Source organism: Acipenser ruthenus, chromosome 7 (assembly GCF_902713425.1).
Source record: "Acipenser ruthenus chromosome 7, fAciRut3.2 maternal haplotype, whole genome shotgun sequence".
Classification (NCBI taxonomy): Eukaryota; Metazoa; Chordata; class Actinopteri; order Acipenseriformes; family Acipenseridae; genus Acipenser; species Acipenser ruthenus.
This window is the reverse complement of record NC_081195.1, coordinates 24,971,207-24,994,113: the sequence shown is the minus strand read 5'-3', so window position 1 is coordinate 24,994,113 and position 22,907 is coordinate 24,971,207. Positions and strand designations below refer to the sequence as shown.

Sequence of the window (22,907 nt, the reverse complement as noted above, 5' to 3'; positions counted from 1 at the left end):
ATATTGAGTGATAAAGTAAGTGCAGGAATATATGGGGAAGGAGGAATATGGTAAACAATTAACCACATTAACCTTGTGAAAGAGAGTAGTGTGTGGTTGGTTGCACCTGTGTAGAGCAACAGCTGAATAACTCATTTCTATTATAATTAGTAAGATAACTATGCTCTGCTAGAGTATAAATACCTGGCATAGAGGCGACACAGACAAGAAGCTCCCAATACCTCCAGATCATCGGGACAATTGGTGTTGCATCTAGGGCTCTTTCCAGGGGTTTGCTGTCTCATACTTATAGCCTAACAAAGTAGTTAATTCTGTTGTTTTTAAACCTTACACCGTGCACTGTGCTAAATGATTTCTGTTCAAATAAGAGACACCCTAAACACAGTTTTTATAAATCCCAAAAACGATTATCATACTCCGGAACTAAACATAAAGTATTTTTTCTTTTACTTTATAAGACGTACTGGAACTTCGACAAACCCTTGACAGTAATTGGTTGATTTCTCATATGTCATTCATAATAAAACAATAACCGAAAAAAGGGGGCTTTAGAGCGTTTTGGAATCTTTCAAAGGGTTTGCAGAATACTATCGGAATGTCTGTTGTTTTTTTTTTTCTTTTCTCCCTGGCTCTGGTAGGGTTTAGGAGCTATTGAAATATCAATGGGAGTTTTGTTTGGCTCACTGACATTCAGTCCCGAGAGAGGCCGGCTATCTGTCTGTGAATGCTTCAGGCCTGCTCCCTGTGCAATTACACGCTCTTGCCTGAGAAAAACATGTCAGTGATCTTGACTTTAGATAGTCGCCCCCTGGCTTTGCTCTTGGGGAGAGGGGACGGGGGGGTCGGGCAGTGGGGCTATTCAGAGCTGTTTAGCTCAGGGGTGATTGAGCTGTTTTCACTGTTGATGCAGTAAACTACCACAGAGCATGTAGACTGCTAAACCTGAGCTTGTAGATTCAGGATAAATAACTTCAAATGTGTGTTTAAGACTGTGTTTCTAGCTACATCATTAAACCAGCTACTAATTTGACAGGAGTTGAATAGTTCAGGTAAAAGTAGGTAGGTCAACTAGTCACCAATATTAATGTATCATGTATTTGATAATGTCTGGTAATTGTGAGCGTACTGTTTTGTTTGTGCACTATATTTTAAAGCTGCTTGAATTTTTTTTTTTTTAAACTGTTTATTAAATTGAAAAATGTCATTGATGTGCTAATGGATTGCAACCTCAACCTCTCAATTCTGAGATAGAAAACCTGCTTACTGAATCCTTCGCATTGGATGCTCATTAGGAACTTGGAGAGATTGAGTTTCCCCTAGTACCCAATCTTAACTGGGGTTGACAGAGTCCCAATTGAAATCCATTTCATTTCCAATCTGGTGCTGACTGCTTTCAAGTCAGTCCCAGTGGCAAATAGAAACATATCGTTAGACTGTGTTTCTTATCTGCATAATGAAACCAGGCTATAAAACTCGGTCTCAACGGGTTCCAATATCAAACTGCAGCTTAAACCTATGGTTATAATTAGGGCTTCTGTTTATCGTTTTTTTTATTAATTGTATTTTTCAGTGCTTATTTTCAAGTTTTATGTAAGTAGTTTTTTTTCGGGGCTTTTGTTTTTGATATACTGTATGAAATTAGTGTTTTCGGTTACTTTCCAAAATGCTTGAGCATTTTTTTTTCTATCAAACTATATATAGTAGTAACTCAACACTACTTGCACACTTAAGTTGTACTTCCTTCCTTTGCTGTCTTCCACAACGAAATCTCCCTATGGTCACGTGCACATTCTTCTGAGGTTTTTGTGTGTAGGCATTTTTTTTACATTTCCCCACAATTCCGTATCTTATCTGTAATACAGCTTTAAATCCCGCTGACATTCCTCATTGTAATCTCGTTTTAAATCTTGCAAGCGGAGTCTCCAATAAAAATGTAGGAATGTGCTGTCACTCAGTAGTTGGGGCGGGTTTAAAGTATTCAGAACGAATTAATGATAGATACAAGTCAGGAAGGTTTTATTTTTTAATGGGAAAAGGGTAAAGTCAACGTGAATTGATTAACCATTTCCACAGTTTTTCCGGTGTTTATTGGCTATCCACCGATTTCTTTTTTTTGTATCGGAGGTGTTTTATCGGGTTTTATCGGTTAAAACCGAAAATCAGAAGCCCTAGTTATAATATAGCTGTACTGCAGTACTGCAAGATTTACCTTCTTCTAAAATACAGATGCAATAAAGACAGCGTAACAAGCCTTTTCAAAGATATGGCATACAAATGTTTGGCAGTGTATTGATCACATATTAGGCTAGTTTTATGTTTTCCGGAAGTGTTTTGCTGTAATTTGCATAGTTCTGTACAGTAGACTCATGGTGCCCTATTAACTCTGCCTGAAAGTGGTGAGGCCAGTTTAAAGATTACCTTGTCATGTCGTTTCTTTGGAATCAGAAAGTACTCAATAAGACCCAGCAACAAGATGTATACAGATAAAGATTCTGATCTGGAGAAAAGGATTCCAATTCTACTGGAGCAACAGAATTCAGAATGACTCAGAAGGAATCACTTCTACACATGGAATGGTGAGGGTATGGAATGGGCTATCTAGTCATGTTGGAGGCAGAATCACTTGGATCCTTTAAGACCCAGCTTGACAAAGTTCTGAGATCAGTCAGCTGTTTGGAACCGGACCTCCTAGCAAGCCAACTCCCACAGAATGTTAACCCCATAGTTGCCAGAGCCTGCATGATGGACAGGTCCCCCATGTTCCCCCTGCTGGTAGGAGGTGACCTTTTCAGTGCAGAGAATTCGTCTACCCTATTCGTCTGGATAAGGGCGTCTGCTAAGAAATAAATAATTATAAGAAATAAATAATAATACCCTCATCGCAGTTACCATTTAATATGAATCCCTAGTGATTACCAGTAGATCAAATCTCTTGCGTTCTGTATTCCAAACATAAAACACAATGAACCAAAAGACCTTCAACTGAATAAAACAAGGATGATGTTGCTTGTGTGAATGATATTTTAAACCTTGGTTAACACACTGTGAAATGCCTCTAGGCTTACAATAAATACATATTTTTTCAAAGATTCAATTGCATTGATGACAACTCTTTTTTATATATTTTAGAATTCCCATCTAGATTTTTTTAAACCGCTGTGATATACGCAGTGACATAATAATTCTACACTCCGCTCGACAAAGTCGATATGTGTCCTGTTACAGACAATCTCACAGACAGTTTACATGGTCAAACGGCCAAGCACTTTACAAAGAAGACAGGCCAGCAGAGACTATAATAGCTTCTAGCAAATGGTGCCATTGATCCGACATTGTAGAAATGAAGAAATGTCTGCCCAATTCACTTCAGCTCTCTCCGGGTGCATTAAAGTCAACCAGACCATCTTCCACTTTCATCAAAGTGTTTTATCTTACAGCAGTGTACAAAGACAGACAGGCAAATATGACAACAGTGTCTGTGATAGTGTCAGGAACCCTGTGAAATATGTGTTACAATAGATATTGGTTGCCATTGCTGGTACTACTGTGGTCTGGTAGGGTATTACTCCCTATTTTTCAAAGCTGTACAGATCAGACAGAGGCTTTTAAGAGAGTATTAGATCATCCTTTTATCTATTCTACCAGCACAAGTCAGAGGGAGGCTGTTCAGAGAGTATGAGAGCCTCCCTTTCACTATCTCTTTCTCTGCTCCACCAGCTCATCTATCCCTAATCCTATATTTTTAAAACTTTTCTATAAAGATCGTAAGTAGTACGTAAAAGCGTTTTTAAAAGACGAACGTCTGTAAGATGTGGATATTGCCTGGAAGTTGTTTCACCTTTCATGGAATTACCATGGAACTCAGTTCTGGCCCTAGAGATCGATTCCAGTCCTGGTCTTCAAGCAGGTCCTAAATTAACTAATTGCCTCTTAGTAGATTCAATTAACTATCTTAGAACCTGCTTAAAATATAAACCTGGACTTTACTTGATCTCAAGGGCCAGGATTGAGTACAACTGCTATAGGCTATAGAGTATATTTGCGAAAATGAATTTGACTATTGCCTCTTATTTTGACACTTTTTTCAAGTGTATCAAAGAAGACAAGTGTATCAGCGAAGACAACCGACTTCGCACAGCCAGGACTTGAAGACATTAGTTTTCCTTTGATATCAGAGTTAACAGGGACTCTCTCTTTATCTCTCTCTTTCCCAGCCTGCAGTCTCTGCGCAAGGAGAAATCACGGAACGCCGCTCGCTCGCGCCGGGGAAAGGAAAATTTTGAGTTCTTCGAATTGGCCAAGATGCTGCCCCTGCCCGGCGCCATCACCAGCCAACTGGACAAGGCCTCTGTCATCCGACTGAGCATCAGCTACCTGCGCATAAGAGACTTCTGCAGACAAGGAGAGCCACCCTGGAGCCCCCTGCTGGAGGGAGGACCACACAACAAGGGTAGGCAGCGCCATAGACATTTCCATAAGAGGTCATTCCAGCAGAGCAAATCCTGGGGTGGCGATTCCTCCAGATTTATTACGAAATTAAACTATTAATTGACATAAGTAATTGGTGAACTTGAGCTAGAACAAGTATGAAGCACTTTTTTACACGGAGTATAGCCTACCAGATGAAGTAGTAGGATCTAAAACACTGAGGACATTTAAAAAAGGACTAGATTTTATGCTTTTAAATTAATTAAGTGCTGGCTGCATTGTGGAAGGCAGTGTGTTTGAGTAGCTCAGTGGTTAGAGAAAGCGCTGGCTGCAGTGTGGAAGGCAGTGTGTTTGAGTAGCTCAGTGGTTAGAGAAAGCACTGGCTGCATTGTGGAAGGCAGTGTGTTTGAGTAGCTCAGTGGTTAGAGAAAGCGCTTGGCTGCAGTCCATTTAATCATACACAGCTCCACCTCATCAGTTAGCTAGAGAGTAATTTGCAGCATTAATGTAATTAGAACAAAAAAAAGTTATGCAGTTGGTAATTATAAGAATTAACTGCGTAACGAGAATAACATAATTACAAGGGTTTTTAATTACCATGATTAGCACAGACAAAAATTCTGTTACAATGAGCAGCAGTACAATGTGAGTTACAAACACCTGCATCCCTTAACCATTTAGTGGCAGAACTGAAGTACTTAACATTGCTGCAACACCTTCTGTAGAAAACAGCCCATCGAAGTCTGTTTCATTTAAATGTGTTGCAAAGCATATCAAAATATTGTGGTGGCTTTCTTGTGCTGATCTTTTTACTGTTCTTGTGAAATAACAACTTTGTCAAGTGTCTGACTTTACTGAGTTTCATAGCACTGGCCCTAAAGCTTTAAGACCTACCTACTAACCCCAAACCGGACTCTTATCCTAACCAATAGCTGAACTAGTAGTCTATTTTTCAGGTAACACTTCACATTAAGTCTCCTTACACATAATTACAATGCTAGCATGCATAGTTACAATCTACTTAACGTGTACATCTTTTTGCATGATATATGCAAGTACACAATTGTATCAGAAAACGGTTAGGTTTAGAGTTAGGGATCAGGTTATATCACACAAAAAGACTTAGACATTAAGTACACAAAGTGTATAATAACATTGTAATTATGTGTAAGTACACATGTTTTTACTAAGTAACTACTATGTAAATACACCGTAATTAGAGACACAATGTGAAGTGTTACAATTTTTATAAAACATTTTTAAAATATATATTTTTTTTCCATTGCTTATATGCGGAAAAATGGCATCCTCATATGAGGTCATCATGCATTTGCATCTTCCATATGTCTCCATAGGTCGCCATGTGTGAAAGGGTTAACAAGCTTAGATTTAGCAATAAGTCTGAAGGGATATGCTGGGTGGTAAAATGGAGTGTGTGGCTAAGTGTGCTTTTGTGCTGTTATCAGAAGATATACGAGATTGTACAGGTGGCATTTGGTTAGGCTACAGGCTTGGGCATGTTCCCCTTGTTTGATGAGAACAGGAAGCTCTTATTGGGTAGAGTGGGTTATTGGGCCAAACAAGAGTAACACAGGGAAGGAAGGGGGGAACGGTTTCGCTAAATGTTAAAAGTTTTGTGATTTGGCGCCCATTCATGTAAAAGTCTAATAAAACATTATTAAGTTATCATCCAGAACTTCTATGCGCCTCCTGTAGCGTAAGGATATTTAGGTTGCCTGTCAGTTTAAAATAAAATTGATTGTGTTACTGTTTCGTTCCAGCCTTTTTGGTTTTTCTTGTATTTTTGCTCTTTCTCCATCAAGGTCATAGATGATTGTGATATTTCATGCCAGTGCCAAGTCATTCTTTAAGTATGTAGGCAGGGGGTCTGGTCTCTGAGTTCCTGTTGGGAAAGGCTTCACTGGGAGAAGCAGCCTTTATTAGTCTTCTCGCTTAGGAAGGGGAGGGGAGATGGGGGGCCTCACGGGGGCTTTTGTCTGCCTCACACGTTTTCAAAGCCCAGTCTCACAAGAATGTAAAAGCAAAGAAAATCAATTGACAATGCAGTGAGAGTTGGCTGATTGAGTGGGGAGGCAGGTCTAGCATGCACAAGGGAAGAACAGTTTCCAGTTTTACTCTGAATCAGTGTAATCCAAGGGGGGGGGGGTCCAGGTTCTGATTTAATAGTTTTAACCTATATAGCCTGATTTCTACCTCCTCCCGATTTCTTTGATGTTTTAAACGATGAGTAACCCAGATTTTCGGCCCCGAAATCAGAAGCTATGAAAATAAATGATGACTAAAAATCAATTATATGTTCTGAATCAAAAACCAGGATATTTCTAAGTGTTTTAAATGGTAAGATAAAATAGAATGTACCTGATTTTCCCCCTGCTTTACATGCTCCAATATAATAAATATAATTATTATTTTTTAAAACCAAAGAGTAATAAATAATAATCCCTATACGTGTCAAGTCTCGCTCAGTTGAAGTTTGACTCATTCATTTTTTAGTGTCAATTTTAGTAGTCTAAAAGAAAGGAAATGACAAATGCATTTTAACCCAGTACCATTGTCCCATAATTTTTGGAGCATTTTTAACTGGCATCTCCCTGTTGTTTAAAAAGTCTCAATAATTATATTGTTATGATAACTTACTCTAATTTTGTTAACCGCAAAAGTCTAAATGTAATGTATCAAATTGCATAAATACAGTTTGTGCTCTGATTTCCTCAAAGAAAAATTAATTCAGAACAATTTAATGCAGCATTCCCAAATCTCCCTCCAAATTCTTTTCACTCGTGATGTTCTCAGACCCTTTGCATCTCTGAAACCTGGAAATCTTTTTTCTAGATAATTGATTTTGGAATATGACGGCATTCGCTGGTATCAAAGTAGTATTATCTACACCGTGTTCATGCAAATAGATGCATTCACTTTCTGGTCTCTGGGGTGTGTGTGTGTGTTTTGAATCCAGGTCTTGAGATATTACCATGGTCCCAACTTACCATGCTGTTGTACTATGCAAATATGTAAATCATGTTTTTACTATGTTACCCGTGCTTCATGGTGACAACCTTTGGGACTGGATGAGTTGTCTTTGTAGGGAGTTTTTAGAGGGTTAGCACTTATGTTTCTGTGCCCCTCTGCATTAACTCTTGCACAATGGGGTCAAAACAGAGATTCAAGAAAAATGTACCAATTTGTAACTTTATTCTCTTAGTTTTACCAAGGGGTTCACAAACCCTGATTAGCTCAAATCTTAGCCCAAACATAGTGCTATATATATATATATATATATATATATATATATATATATATATATATATATATATATATATATTTATATATATATAATTTCAGAATCTGGCCTATTGTGTTCAAAATACTATATTTATTTTAGATTTTATAATGTAGTCCTTTTTACGGGAAAATTTCCATTTTATTGTATTGAAGAAAAAAAAAGCAGCTTCAATGAAGATAAAAGACCCTTCTTTGTCTCTGCTTTCCAATTTTGTATTTAAAGCTCTAAAGGCTTTTAAATATATTTAATTGCACTCAAAGAGACAGAGCTGTGCTGAAAGGATAATTATGTCGGGTGGGGGTGGGGGGGGTGTAGTGATTTATTTTAATTTTTTTCAGTCGTGGTTAATGTGCCTGATGGTGTGAAACTGGAAGTAAATTAAACGGAATCTGTGTGCCATTGCCCTTGTTGTCATGGCAACCCCACAGGTTATGTCAACACCCTTTTATCAGAATGCCATACACCAGGGGTGTCCAATCACAGTCCTGGATGGCCATTCCCTTCCAGGTTTAACAGGTAAAATGAGATAACTACTTTAGGGTCTGCTTGGAGGTTGAATTAGTTCAATTAAACAATTTAGAACAGAGTTGACTGATCACCACTGTCGGTAGCACAAGATACTGAGGCTGGCTGGCTGTCTGCCTGACTGTCTGTGTGTCACACTTGCATGTTAACAAATTTCTGAGAAGGTTGCATATGCATTTCAATGAAACTTAAAAAGAAAATTAGTTTGCACAAGTCACTGATAATATCAGTGGTATATATTAGCGCTCTGTTTGCGCCTCTGTCCCGAATATCACAGTTTCGAGTTTTTTTATATATCGAGACAACCCCTAATCCAATTGTGATGAAACTACTTAAGCCACTTTGTAGTTTAGAACCTGGTTTCTGGAGACTAGGTTTCAGGCCACTGCACGGCACACCAGGGGAGACTTGGGGGTTTGATACAGCAAAGTTGCCTCACGCTAGGTCTCCCAGTCTTCTGGAGCCAGGTTTCAAGCCACTGTTCCTGAAAAAGTGGCTTCGTGTTCCCTCAGCTTCAGAATTACAGTGTGTATCCAAATGACTGATGAAAATTGAAAATAACATATTGCACTTGTTATTGATAATATCAGAATCCTGTAATATACAGAGGCAGGCTGTCTGTCTGTACCCCCCGAATGACTAGACTATAATGACTAGAATCCCTTTTGAATATTTCCCAACATAAAACCAATGTCACCTTACAATAATTGATTTTGAGTTTCAGTGTTTTAAAATAAAATCAAACAGAACGAAATTTCAATGTACCGTTTGTAATTCAGTAATATGAGAGAATTGGTCAGGGGTCTGAATACTTTTGCAAGGCACTGTATATATATATATATATATATATATATATATATATATATATATATATAATATATAATTTCAGAATCTCAATATACATGCTGGAGTGTTACATACTCTCTTGGAAATGCCTGTCACGCCATTCACACACAAATTACCCCAGAGACACTAAGGAAACGAAAAGGTCAGGGAACAGAGACATTTTCAGCTCTTTTTTTATTTATTTATTTTTTATTTTAAAGAGACCGAGGATGTTAAACCTGATGAAGTTAGTAATACCCAAGACTTTTACATTTTATTCATTATTTGAAGTAGCGGTGAAAATCGGCGCACAAAGTTTATTTCCTAGGTTTCTGGGGGATACTATTAAGGGACGGTGGGAGAATAAATCTATGTAAAGCTAAGCGGGTGAAATTTTCTTGGCAGTACTACACAACACTATAGTGATAAAAAATGGATTTGTGTATCTACTGAATGTAAAATTATGGAATTTGTTTGGTATTAACCAGTATTTTTAGGCATGGTTAAAAGTGTTGAGTACAATAACTTTTGCAGTAATACTAAAATAAACTTAATACAGTTATTTTACAAAGACTAAACATTTCTGTACAGTTCCAGTCAGCTCATTTAGCACAGAGCAGAGCGAGAGGACACACATGAAAGCTGACTAAAAGTTTAGTACAGAAGGTAGGAAGCACTTTTTACAGTTATAAATACATGGAATACACTACACACTAAATAATCAGTTATATTCTGTCTTATTAAATTAGATTCCTTTAGCAGGACAGGAAGGGACAAGCCTTGACGGGCTTGAGAGACGTTAACATTTTATTTGAATGTAGCTCTTTGTAGGAATCATAATCCTTCAGAACAAGTATTCATAACATGTTATCTTAACATTACATAACATTACACACTGTACAGTGTGTATTCTAACTGTATTTGCCTACATGTGGATTGTAGCAACTTTTTTTTAAATGTAATTTTTGTAATGTGTTGAGCATCATAACCGGCGTGAAATTTTACTGGTCTTATTATGGGAACACGTCGAACTTGCCTGTCCTCAAAACAGGACGCAGCAGTTTGTAGCCAAAACGAAGGATTTAAAAATAAATAAATACAAAATTCTGTGAAGAAATAGATTTAGAATGTATCAAATTACATTAATACAGATTGTGTTCCGTTTTTCTTTGAAAAATCTGATTTGGCACCCAATGGGTTAATGTTGTGGTGCATCATAAAGTAACATCACTCTAATGGAGCTCTTCTCACGATGGGCTATTGTGATTGGTTACAGAAGTATGTTCAAGTTTAAACGTTTAATAGTGTAGAAATGACAATACAATACAATTCACATTTCTATAGCGCCTTTCATCACAGGGATCCCAAAGCGCTTCACAGAAAAAAAGAGCAATTAAACCATTAAATTAAAAAAGTCTTCCAATACAAAACTGAAATAACAAAACAAACAAAAAATGTGGTTTCAATTATAAAATTAGAACAACTAAGATACAAAGCCAGTTTGTGAAAACAGAGCAATTAAAAACATTAACTTGTTATTTAAAAAAGAGCAAAGAGATACCTGTACTATACCTGTAAGTGGGGACAAACTTGTGCTATCATCATTACTGGCACAGTACAAGCATTCAGTGAGTAACGCAGAGTTTCATAACTCGAGGTACCCCTGTTCCTGGTCGTCACCTCCTCCCCCCACCGTGCTCCGACAAACCCCAGAGGTGAGAGTGAGGGTCTGGACCCCTTTCAGCCCCCTGAATAGAGCGGCTCATTGATATTCCCCAGACGTAGCCCCCCGGACCCCCACACACAATGGTCTGAGTTTAATGGCTCTGTGTGTCAGTGTGTGACTGAGAGCTTTCTCAGAGAGTGTGTGTGTGTGTGTTGCTTTCTGGGAGTTTGTGAGTTGCTATGTATGTATGTGTGTGTGTGTGTGTGTACGTACCTTTCTTGATACTGCGGCAACAAATATTACTCAGACAGTTGCGCAAAAGAGCATTTTGTTTATTTTATTAATTTGGTAGAATTGAAATGTTATTGTCTATTAGTTCAGTAGTTAAAGTACATTTACAAGAGAAGCTGTTACATTGTAGCATTATTATTATTTATTTCTTAGCAGACGCCTTTATCCAGGACAGCTTAGTTGTTACAAAATATTACAATAGAAAGTATTACAAAATATCACATTATAGAATATCACATTACAGATAAGAGCAGTTATAAGTACAGTAAAAACAGTAGAAAAGAAGATAAATTTCAAATGAGTAAAATAAAAAATACAGTAAATAATTACCTTTAAGAGCTTTAATCGCGAAAAGCACTGTCATCCTGGCTTCACTGTGAATTGTATTAATGTAGAAATACTAAAAAGAAACAAGTATATTTTAAAAGATGAACGTATTAATCAGAAGCTTTTCATAATTTTCATGTCAGTTTCATTGATGGTATGCACATAAAATTGGGGTTATATTTTATATAAATAAAATAGTTTACTGCATTTTCATAATCAGAGTGATTAGAATCAATAGGAAATCTCCTGGCTGCAGTCTTTTTGGGGTTGCCTATTACCAGTACAAATTCTACTGCCAGTAAGAAGCCTCAAAAGACTGCTGCCAGTAGTTTATCAGGGCTGAAGAAAGAGAAATACTTCTATTTTATTGATAAGGTTAGAGAAAGTGAAACAAAACAACATCCTGTTGGTTTATGTCAGGGATAACTATGTGATCCATTAATAATAATTGTGTGGCTTCCAATACGGAGTGATTTAATGACAGTTATTGCGCAGATATAGTTTCTTACCAAAAAGATTAAATATATAAGCAAATATGTAAAATAAAAATAAAATAATGTGGAGCACATTAAGTAAGTGTGATTCCTCCTTTTGAATGAAATATTTCCTTGGCAGAGTTTGCAAATTCTGTTTTGACCTGCTTGGTAAGAAATTCCACCCAATGCTTTGCTTGGATGTAATTGTTATGTATTCACAAGACAGAATTTAGTGATCAGGAATGGCACATTGTTACAATCAAACAGACGCACACGTCCCACTAACTCTTTTGTGACTGCCATCAAAACCCAGCTGGCTGAATTTACGGTAGCTATTGTGACAGTAAAGTAATAGCAGTGGTGTACTACTGCATTAGTTTTAAAACTTAACATAACAGTCATGTTATTATTACACTATGTAACACAATTTTTGTTCCTGGGTAGTAAGTGTTATTTCCTAATTGCTTATGCCTCAAAAGTATAGAAAATGGCTATTATTCCCCACAAACTTTGCTTTTGTGACCAGGACAGTGATATTTTGAAATTTACCTATTTCCAATGTGAAAACGGGCAAATTTGTGTCTTTTCGTTCACATAAAGTCAGAAAAAAACAACATATGAATCCAAATTAACATGTATTTATACTAAAGTAATACAAAAATGACTACAAAAGATTTAGAAGTGATTAGTTTTTCGAGATTTACGATTATACTGTAAATCACTTTCACGAATCAGCCCCCAAATGTAGTCTCCCATCATGTTCTCGTTATACTGTCCTTGGTAGTGGCGTTCAAAGTCCAGTATATCCTGGTGGAAGCGCTCACCTTGCTCCTCCGAGTACGCTCCCATGTTGTCCTTGAATTTATCAAGATGAGCATCAATGATATGGACTTTGAGGGACATCCTACAGCCCATTGTGCCGTATTTCCTCCCTAGAGTCTCAACCAGCTCCACATAGTTTTCGGCCTTGTGATTGCCCAGGAAGCCCCGAACCACTGCGACAAAGCTGTTCCAAGCCGCTTTCTCCTTACTAGTGAGCTTCTTGGGGAATTCATTGCACTCCAGGATCTTCTTTATCTGTGGTCCGACGAAGACACCGGCTTTGACCTTTGCCTCAGACAGCTTAGGGAAGAAGTCTTGAAGGTACTTGAAGGCTGCCGACTCCTTTATCTAGAGCTCTGACAAATTGTTTCATAAGGCCCAATTTGATGTGCAGTGGTGGCATCAGCACCTTCCGGGGGTCCACCAGTGGCTCTCACTTGACGTTGTTCCTCCCCACAGAGAACTCGGTCCGCTGTGGCCAGTCCCGCCTGTGGTAGTGCGCCTTGGTGTCCCTGCTGTCCCAAAGGCAAAGATAGCATGGAAACTTGGTAAAACCGCCTTGGAGACCCATCAGGAATGCCACCATTTTGAAGTCTCCTATGACCTTGATGCCATCTCAGAAAAATGCAGATATGTATCCACTTAGGCAGCTAGAACTAAACTGAACTGGTGGGCTTAAGGCCCCTGTATTTATACTACTATTTATATTACTGGAAAGGTCTAGAAAGTTCTAGAAGTTACTCCAAGTTTACTCAGCACTGAATCTATCTGGAATCTTCTGGAAAATAGGTAAATTTCAAAATATCACTGTCCTGGTCACAAAAGCAAAGTTTGTGGGGAATAATAGCCGTTTTCTATACTTTTGAGGCATAAGCAATTAGGAAATAACACTTACTACCCAGGAACAAAAAAAAATAAAAAATTTGTTACACGGTATTATTATTATTATTATTATTATTATTATTATTATTATTATTATTATTATTATTATTTTGATGTTTCCAGTACTGAAAAATGTTACACTAAATATATGTGTACTATATAGTATTTAAATATGTATCATGCACTAAAACATAAATGTATGTGATATTTTTTTTAATCATTACCCGAAAAAGATCCGGGTACCCGGGTATTTTTCACAACGGGTACCCGGTTCCAGATTTTCTATCCGTGCTGACCTCTAATATATACGCATTTCCACACAACAGGTCTTCATCAGGTTCACAATATAATATATTTAAAGAAAAAAATACAATATGATTAATTATTAAAATAATTATCTGGAAATAGGTTTTAGCACTTTGCTGCAGCAGGGGATACAGCGACCCCTCACTGCGTTGCATGGTATTGATTCTTCTCGTCCTGTCTTTTAGCTGTGGGGAGGACGCAGATGTCACCGGCCACCGATCTCTTCGAGCATCACCTGGGGGGACACCTGCTACAGGTAACACTGACTCTGAACCAGACAGCCCTGCTAGCCTGGATAACACTGACTCCCAACAACACAGCCCTGCTCTTTCTATGCCAGACACAGCAAAGACTACAAGAGAAATACGCTCTCAACTTGATTAGAGGTAGCCTCCGAACATGCTGTGGTCTGCTGATTTTAAAAATACATTTGCAGACCACAGCATTACATGGCTGGAAATAAGATTCTTATTGCATAGCAGTTTCACCGGTTCCAGGTTTTAATGTGAGCTTGATTAGCCCCAGTGTATAGGTAATGACAACAGCAACGACAACTCAATGGATGTGGACTGAGTATTGCACAGATAGTGGTCCTGGTATAACACAACACTGATCTGCTAGTCTGTTAGTTATATGGCACTGTGGTACTGCATGGAATACCAGCAGTGTGTATTGTGCTATAACGTGTGTCTGCTCCTACTATTGCAATACCATGGTCCAAATATGAAAATGCTCCCACTGTGGTACTGTTCTTCCAATTACAGCCTTATCCCATGGTAACTGCCCTTGTGGTACCCTCAGGACAAAACCATGGCAAGTCAGTAAGGGTATACAAAGGCTAAAGGCTTCCCTCTCTCCCTGTCCCTTCATGCAGCTGGTACAGCTCTAGGTGGATAGTGGGGAAATTGCTCCATAGTTATCATGCAGCAATTTAACGGGCAATTATCTAGCTGGGGTTTTTTTTCTGCGATTGAACACTGAGAGACTGATTTCCTAGGTAGGTAAGGCTGTCAGGGGAAAGAGGGAGATAGCAATGGCCCCTTCTTTCCAGCTCACTCCCCTCTTGTCATCTCCAGGGGTGTAGGGTGAGGTTGTCTGAGTGCTGGGTAGATTAATTTGGACACTCCTAGCATGCCTTGATAGACCCTAATCAGTGTGCTGGCTGATCTGTATGCAGATGCTGTGGGTTGTGGGGTAGAGAGCGAGGAGCACCACATTTACATTTCTCTGTGTTCTTAAAGCTGTAGTCCCACATAGGGTATTCAGAGATGTGTTGCTGCAGTGTCTAGCAATCAGTTTGATTGTAAAATCTGATCAAATGTAATCCATACAGATGACTGTTTTCTATATTCCGTAGTTTAGTCTGCTGTGCATTTCAGAAACTATAATGGTGGCATTATCCAAAGCAGTTGTCTACTTGTCTTGACTTCTGCATTAAGTGTTCCTAGCTCCTGTGTTCTTTCTGCTCTGCAGTACTATAGTATCGTCTTCAGTACTGTCAATTTTCTCAGGGAACAAGTAAGGTATTTGACTGGAAACTCTTACTATAACACAGCGCAAACATTGTGTTTGAACTTATATCAGCAATGGAAAACATTGTCTACTAATGTCAATAGAACAACAGTACATAAAAAAATGATTAGTAACAAAAGCAATTTAAATGTAGTATTACATGTAGTAAATTACAGCCAAGAAACCGAAAACGAAATAGAATTCTGGCAAATGAGATCACAGTAAGAGGTTTAAGTTGATTCTATAAAGCAATGTGGGTTTCTTGTAAGTTTTACATAAGTATGAACCACTTGGCCCATCTAAGCTTTTCCGGTTCCTGGTAGCTGATTGAAGAATAAAAAAATTGTCAAGTTGGGTCTTAAAGGATCCAAGTGAAGTGTCTCATTCCCTCTGTCCTAAGTCTGTCTCCATTTCGAACTGTGTCCTCTAGTCCTGGTTTCTGCATTTAAAGTATTGGTTTAACTGAGAAGTGTACTGTAATTCAATGAACCAAGAGGCTTGAATTTAAATGGATATTAAAATGTACTATATAATAATTGCCCGAAATCTTTTTTGGTGCCACCATGTTTGCAATACTCTTTTAATGAAAACAATGTTGATTCTTAAAAAATGAATATATATATATATATATATATATATATATATATATATATATATATATATATATATACAACTGCTTAGAAATAATGAACAATAAGAGATAACTACCTTTTAAATATGTTAAAAAAAAAAAAAAAAAGGCAAACTGATACAAATCAAATTAGCGCTTAAGAAATCTGATTCTTTTTATATCGGCCATCGTCAGTGATAACTAGATAATTGCACTTTATTTCCAACAAATTCAGACGCCAGGCTTGCTAATCCTAGGCACTTTCATTTACATATTGAATGGATCGGTTCGCATAAATTACCACCACTTAAAGTGCTGGAAAAATAGCAATCATTCTCAAACCAACTCTGTGTCCTGTCTGTTTAAAAATGATCCTTTTAATGGCTTTTCTATTTTTCAGTTTTCATTGTTGACACAGAGGTTAATGAATGTCTGTGTGTTTTTAAAATTACTTTTTTTATATTAAAGATAAAAACAGTATATTCATTTAAACATCAAATGCGAACTTGGAGAAATGTTGTATTTGGGTAACAGTGTTGTCTTAGCTCTTTATAGGCTGAATTTGACTGTCTATGGCAATGCAAGAGACTAAGGGGCAATGGTAATAGTATGAGGGCTGCTACAATGGGATAAGTCCCATAGTGGGAACAGCTTTCTATTTTGGTGCAAATAATGGTACAAACCAATACAATACAATACAAATGTTTTTTATATAGCACCGTTCATGCCATGGCATCCCAGAGCGCTGTACAAAGTTAAAAACAAAACAACAGAGCTCATAATATACTCCAGCTACAACCAATTATATAAAAAACACATTAAAAAAAAAGTATGTTTTCAGTTTAGACTTAAAAGAATCCAGTGTTTCAATCTGCCTAATGTCAAGTGGAATAGAATTCCACAAACGAGGAGCACAACAGCACAAAGCTCTGGCTCCAGATGATCTAAGGCGATTTTTTGGAACAACTAAGCGGTCTGCATTTTCTGATCTCAAGGAAGGAATAGGAATATACAGAGTTAGTAGTTCTTGGAGATAGGATGGCTCTAATCCATGAAGGACCTTATAAGTTATTACGGCAACAATATACACTGGTGTTACTCGGTTGTAGTACCACAATGCCTTTGCTGGTATTGCTCTGTTTTTCAAATGGTTCTGCTAGGTTTTCTTCAGGGTAATAATACTCTGGGATTTAATTCATTCAAAACAAGGAGAAACAAACAACCTTGAGACCTTGAATTATCATCACCACAGTGGATGAAGCCCCTGGCAACGGGGATACATTGTGGAGGCGGTTGTGCGTCTACGTATTTTTCCATACATCTAGAAAACCGCTTATCTGATTGTGATGAAATGTGTTATTATGCATAAGTTATTGGGAGTATCAGATTACCTAGAATTATATATATATATATATATATATATATATATATATATACATATATATATATATATATATATATATTGTGGCAGAGTAGGAGAAAAGTTGTAGTCCAAGGAGGGAGCTGCAGGACTACAACTCCCAGAATGCACCGGGACTGCAGTTTTGGCTATCCCACTGCTACCACCAAATGTAACGCAGCCTTATGGCTGAAGCTTATTTTCCACCCTACACATCACCGACACAGACACAGAACTTGCACTTTCGTGCACTTTATTATTTACAACAAACAAAAATAAATAAACAAAACAAAAACCTAAACTCCAGTTTGGAGTACTAACTCAACTTTTCTCCGTCTCTAACCACCACTGGACGGCTAAGCCATTTACCAGTAAAACAAACAAAACACAAACACGGAACCTTGTTGTTTAAAAAGTCTCTTCAGCAGCTGACTTGTATATATATCAAATGTTTTATGAAGTTATCGTGAAGCGTGCGGTTTCAGATGGGCAGAAGTGCAGTTACAGTTGCAATTAATTAACATATAAATTATGTTTTAGAACATTCATAGAGCAGTTTTAAAACATAGTGTACACGCAGCAGTGTTACAAAACAGTGTGTTCACAAACAGAGCACCAGACATTAGCAACTATGTGATTTATTCCAGAGCTTTTCGACTGTCAAATTAATAGTCCTCCTTCTAACCCTACGACGCAATACAAAAATTAAAAATAAAACTCTTCGGGTAAAAAAAATAATAACACTAATTTATATTCTTTATCCTCTCTATCCAGTCGCTAGATGGCTTCGCCTTTGTGGTCAGTCACGAGGGAAGATTTCTCTACATCTCGGAGACGGTGTCCATCTACCTCGGTCTCTCACAGGTAAGGAGTGTCCACTCTGCATTAAACGATCACTGCTTATACCAATCACATGCCTCTTTAACCTTCAATTGTGATGACATTTTAGTGCTGAAAGGTGCCAGGTTTTGTGCGGTGAGCTAGTGGCCAGTCGAGAATTGGAACACATAGTTACTGGTTTTGGTTTCTTTACTGGTTACCCAACTGGTCTTGCAACACTTAAAGCAGCTAGCATACACTGACTGGATCATTGCACTGTAAAATCTGTCACTGGAGACTGAAAACAGTGGGTTATTTGTAACATTGGACCATATTTGCTGTTGAGGAAAAAAAAAAGGCTAATTAATACCAGCCCATTGTGCCTTATCAATAAAATATTGATGAACTGGGAGAATCTTTGGGAATCGTGTTTTCGTGGATGCAGTGTCGCTTGCTGCTCTGTGCTGCTTCAGTCCAAATTAAAACGTGTGGATATAATTAAATAACCTCAGACGCATTGCTATAACATTACAGCTCTCCGGCTAAAGCAGACAGCAGCTGCAAAACAAGAAGATGAACTCCTGTGTAAACGAACATTGGTTACCCTGAATATTTGTTTTTCCTATATGTTTGTTATGTATCCTATTTGTATGTACATTATGCATGTGTAATGCTGGTGAATGGGAGCAATGTTTATCATGTATTATTGTAGGCGAGACAGGACCTGTTTGAGGGGAATGGATGGTACAAGGTTAGGGTTAGGGTTAAGGGAAGTGTCTTAAAAGTAAGATTTTCTTTCAAAATGCAGGGATATAGACTTATATGTAAAGAAAATGTTTTAGTTTTTAGGGAACAAATATTCGCTGACAGCAGGACTGAACAGCCTTCCCCATTCCATTCAAATCATATGACCATGTGACCTTTCAACTCTGCCACCTACTTTCCATATATATAAGCAGAGTAGGTAGTGCTGGCAAAGTTCAAATCTAATATTATCACATGATTTAAATGGAATGGTAGTTAAGTCCTGCCACTTCGGATTCTCCAAGCCAAGTAAAGGCAGATTTTAATCAGATTAACTCAGTATCAGAGCAACAGACCTTAGAGTCTCTCAGATGAATGCGTCTTAAAATAGTTTGGGGAATGTAAAAATGACATTTGAAGCTTTAACTGTTTTATATTGGTATGCTGTTTAGGTACATAAACCGTGACAATAACAGGTAACACTTTACATTAATTGTCTCTAATTACTGTGTATTTACAAAAGATATTTAGTTAAAACATAAAAGAGCCTTCTTTGTTCGCTGCTGTCCTTTGTAAATCAACAGGGCAGGGATAGCAGAAGCAGTGACAATGTGATAGGCCTCACTGGTTGTGGATGGTGCCTGTCACGTCACTGTTAAGTCCTGCTATTTCTCACTAGAATAAATAATCACAGTAATTACCCTCACAATCAAAGTGTCAGTGCTGTGCTCAGTCTCAGCTGAATCAATAAGCTGGTTCAGAAACACATTGATTGCATGCTGGGAAAACAGCCATTTCCAACTTGGACTTTAACCTTAACTTGGGGCATTAAGGAGCCTGTTCAAAACTCTGAAAGGTGAGTGAATGCCCAAAAAATGGGGTGCATTCACAAAATGTTAACTATTTCAAAATTCCATTTTGTTTAAGTTTACAGTTTTTACCTTTGGAATTTTATTTTTCAAAGCACTGTTTGGATATTTATTAAACTGACCTTCACTGTTGTCAGTGAAACTATCAATAGTCCAGAACAGCTTCAGGAATATCAATCTCGATTTTATTCCTAAAAAACAGACTTTGAGTCCTCCTGAGTTGAGGTTTTGTGACTAGAGACCTATGTCTCATCTTTTTGCACAGAATACAATATTTGCATGGGCTATTACTTGTAATACATGCCAGCCTTATAAATGACTTGATTGATTTTTCTATGTAATCCCTTAACACTGATTTAATACTGTTTATAACAATTGCAGCTTTGGATATTGAAATTTACAATGAATATTACAATTGTTGTTGCCACTGTTCTGTATATGAAACTATGGATATTGAAACCTGCAGCTATGGTCAAAAGTTTTGCATCACCTAGAATTTTAGGTTCAGTGCCACTCTAGGGTTAATGGTTTCTGCCAGGCTGTACTGCTATTTATTATTCAAGGCTTGCCATCTATCTGGCTGGGCGCTGGCACATGGCACAGCCTGTGCAATCATAATTTAATACTTTATCAAAGTCTGGCTTTCACAGTGCCCTGGGATGGCTCGAGGCTGTGGTACGAGGCTGGAATGTGTAAAGAAACTCCTGAAACTCGGAGTGGCAGAATGATCATGCTGCTTGCAAAGAAAGCACTCAGGGACAAATCATACACTGCGCAAGGGGAAGGATACAGAAGTCTGGGGGGGAGGGGGTAATTCTCCGCTGTCTTTTTTTTTTTTTTTTTTTTAATAAGTTTTATTTTATTGACACAAGAGCTTAAATGAATATGCTCTGTCACTGTACTGTTCGTGCTTATGGAATATTAACTCTCTGCTCAAACACTATTTGATATACTATAGAATAATGTTAGGCTGTCATTCCTCCAGCTGCATTCTTAGGCTCTTTGACGCTGTCTCTGAAATAACGTAATGTAATATAATATAATAGGTAACACTTAGTGTCTCTGATTACTTTGTATTTAAATAGTAGTTACTTAACCCTTTGCTGATACAATTGTGTACTATCAGAGATGGTGCAAAAATATGTTCACATTAGGCACAGTTTAACTATGCATAATAACATATTCATTATGTGTAAGTACTCATGTATTTACTAAGTAACTACTATATAAACAGTAATTAGAGTCACTTGATGTTAAGTGTTGCCCTATATAGAGGATACTGAATGGTCGTTCGTGATATACGTTTTTTATTCACCGCAGGAGGATGTCCCAGTAACGACATACTTCTAAGGGGAACAAAAACCATGTACATTTAAAATGCAATGAAATGTGTACAGTTTTAATATAAAATTAATTCATTCAGTGATAATTTTACCGGGCGGATCTTTCCTTTCATTGTCAACAGACTATGCTTCAACACAGATTAATTTCAAACCCTGTTTAGTTCTCTTTGCAACCGTCTTTAGATATAACCTTGATCTCAGTCTGTCAATTTACATCCTTTCTGTTGTTTTCTACCTTTACCGGTTTTAATGAAGGGGCTACAGGCTGCTCAGATAAGCCAGAAACAGTCGGGAACTGGCATTTCTCACCGCAGCGAGTCCCCACACAGCACAGACGTTCTGTGGGCGTGTGAGCATCCTCCGATCTCACAAGCCTAAAGTCAGAATCGCTTTTACGCCGAGCAATCCAGAGCAGAGGTCAGCCTTGTTTTTTATCCACTCTGGATGTGCTCTGTGTCTGGCCAGTAGGGTTCGCTGTTGCGCGATGAGGAGAAGCGTACTCTAGTGGGATAACAAAAATAGATCTCTCGCTGGATGTACCCAGTCTTGTGGTATAAAATATAATATAATATAGGGGTGGTTTCATAGACAATTCACATTTAAAATGAACAGATTACATCTGGTACTCCAAGATTAGTTCTAACCCAGGGGTCTGTTAAACACTGGTATGTGAAAATATTAGCATACTACTACTGTGGTACCATTCTGTCAGTGACGGTGTCTTACCATGGTGTTGCCGCATGTATTGCCGCATTGCCATTGAAGATGATTTGGTAAGGGTGCTGCTGGCTGTAGCTTCAAGGTGGGATCGTTGTATACAGTCAGACACACACTGTCTTTCCAGTGGACAAGTCAGATAAATGGAAATTAAGTTCTCTCAGACATTATTATTTATTGATCCTAACCTTGGTTAATATGCAGACGTCTCCAGAGTGGCTATTTAAATTGGTCGATTCTTTCCCTCCACAGACAGCTGTCTGGACCGCTCATAAATATTAACACGAGCCATGGCTATTATTCATAGAGTATTAATGGTAGGTGCTGAATTGACAGTGGTATAGCCTTAGGCAGGGGCGGGCAATTCCGGTCCTGGGGGGCCGGTGTGCCTCCTGGTGTTCGTTCCAACTGACCAATTAAGCTTCTAATAAGCACTTAACTGGTGCAATGAAGTAATTTAGGGCACAGTTTGAACAAAAACCAGGAGGGGCACCGGCCCCCCAGGACCGGAATTGCCCACCCCTGGCCTTAGGGGTGTGAGCATAGCTCCCCCTAGCGATCACACATGTAACTGCAGTCTAATTAAAGGGATACACAGTGATGTATATATTTTTTCATAATATTTAATTTCTTACCTGTTTAATATCCTGTGTGTGTTTATTTTCTGTCATTGTTGTTTCGACTTGAATCATTATCTACCAGGCTTACTAACTATTCCAGCTAAAAAAAGTAAGCTTTTTCGTAAGCATGAGAAATAATATCTAATCAGAAGTAGTCATGTATAAATAACACACATACAAGGATATTAAACTGGTAAGAAATTAAATTCAGAAAATGTAGATAGATATACCTTTAATTCTTCCATGTACAAGAGACTTGTGTCCCAGCAATAAAATGATGATTTTGCAATGAGGTGTACGTAACAAGGTTTCACTGGCTGGCTGGATCTGGTCATCCAAATTTTCAGTTTCCTCCTCGTGATACTTCGGTCAATCTCAAATGTATTTTGAGAAGAAACCGTTTGAACAAGAAGAGCTCAATT

The 22,907-nt window shown here is 37.9% G+C and overlaps 1 protein-coding gene across 2 annotated transcripts in view; it reads left to right on the top strand.

Annotated features, from left to right (window-relative positions):
• The window catches only part of npas1 (neuronal PAS domain protein 1), a 40,537-nt gene that overhangs the window by 7,247 nt on the left and 10,383 nt on the right, over nt 1-22,907 (top strand). For both annotated transcript variants that reach the window (XM_034024742.3, XM_034024741.3), the window contains 3 exons: nt 4,215-4,450; nt 14,038-14,108; nt 18,148-18,237. In XM_034024742.3, the coding sequence (XP_033880633.3) occupies nt 4,215-4,450; nt 14,038-14,108; nt 18,148-18,237 (397 nt within the window). The remainder of the gene's footprint in view (nt 1-4,214; nt 4,451-14,037; nt 14,109-18,147; nt 18,238-22,907) is intronic.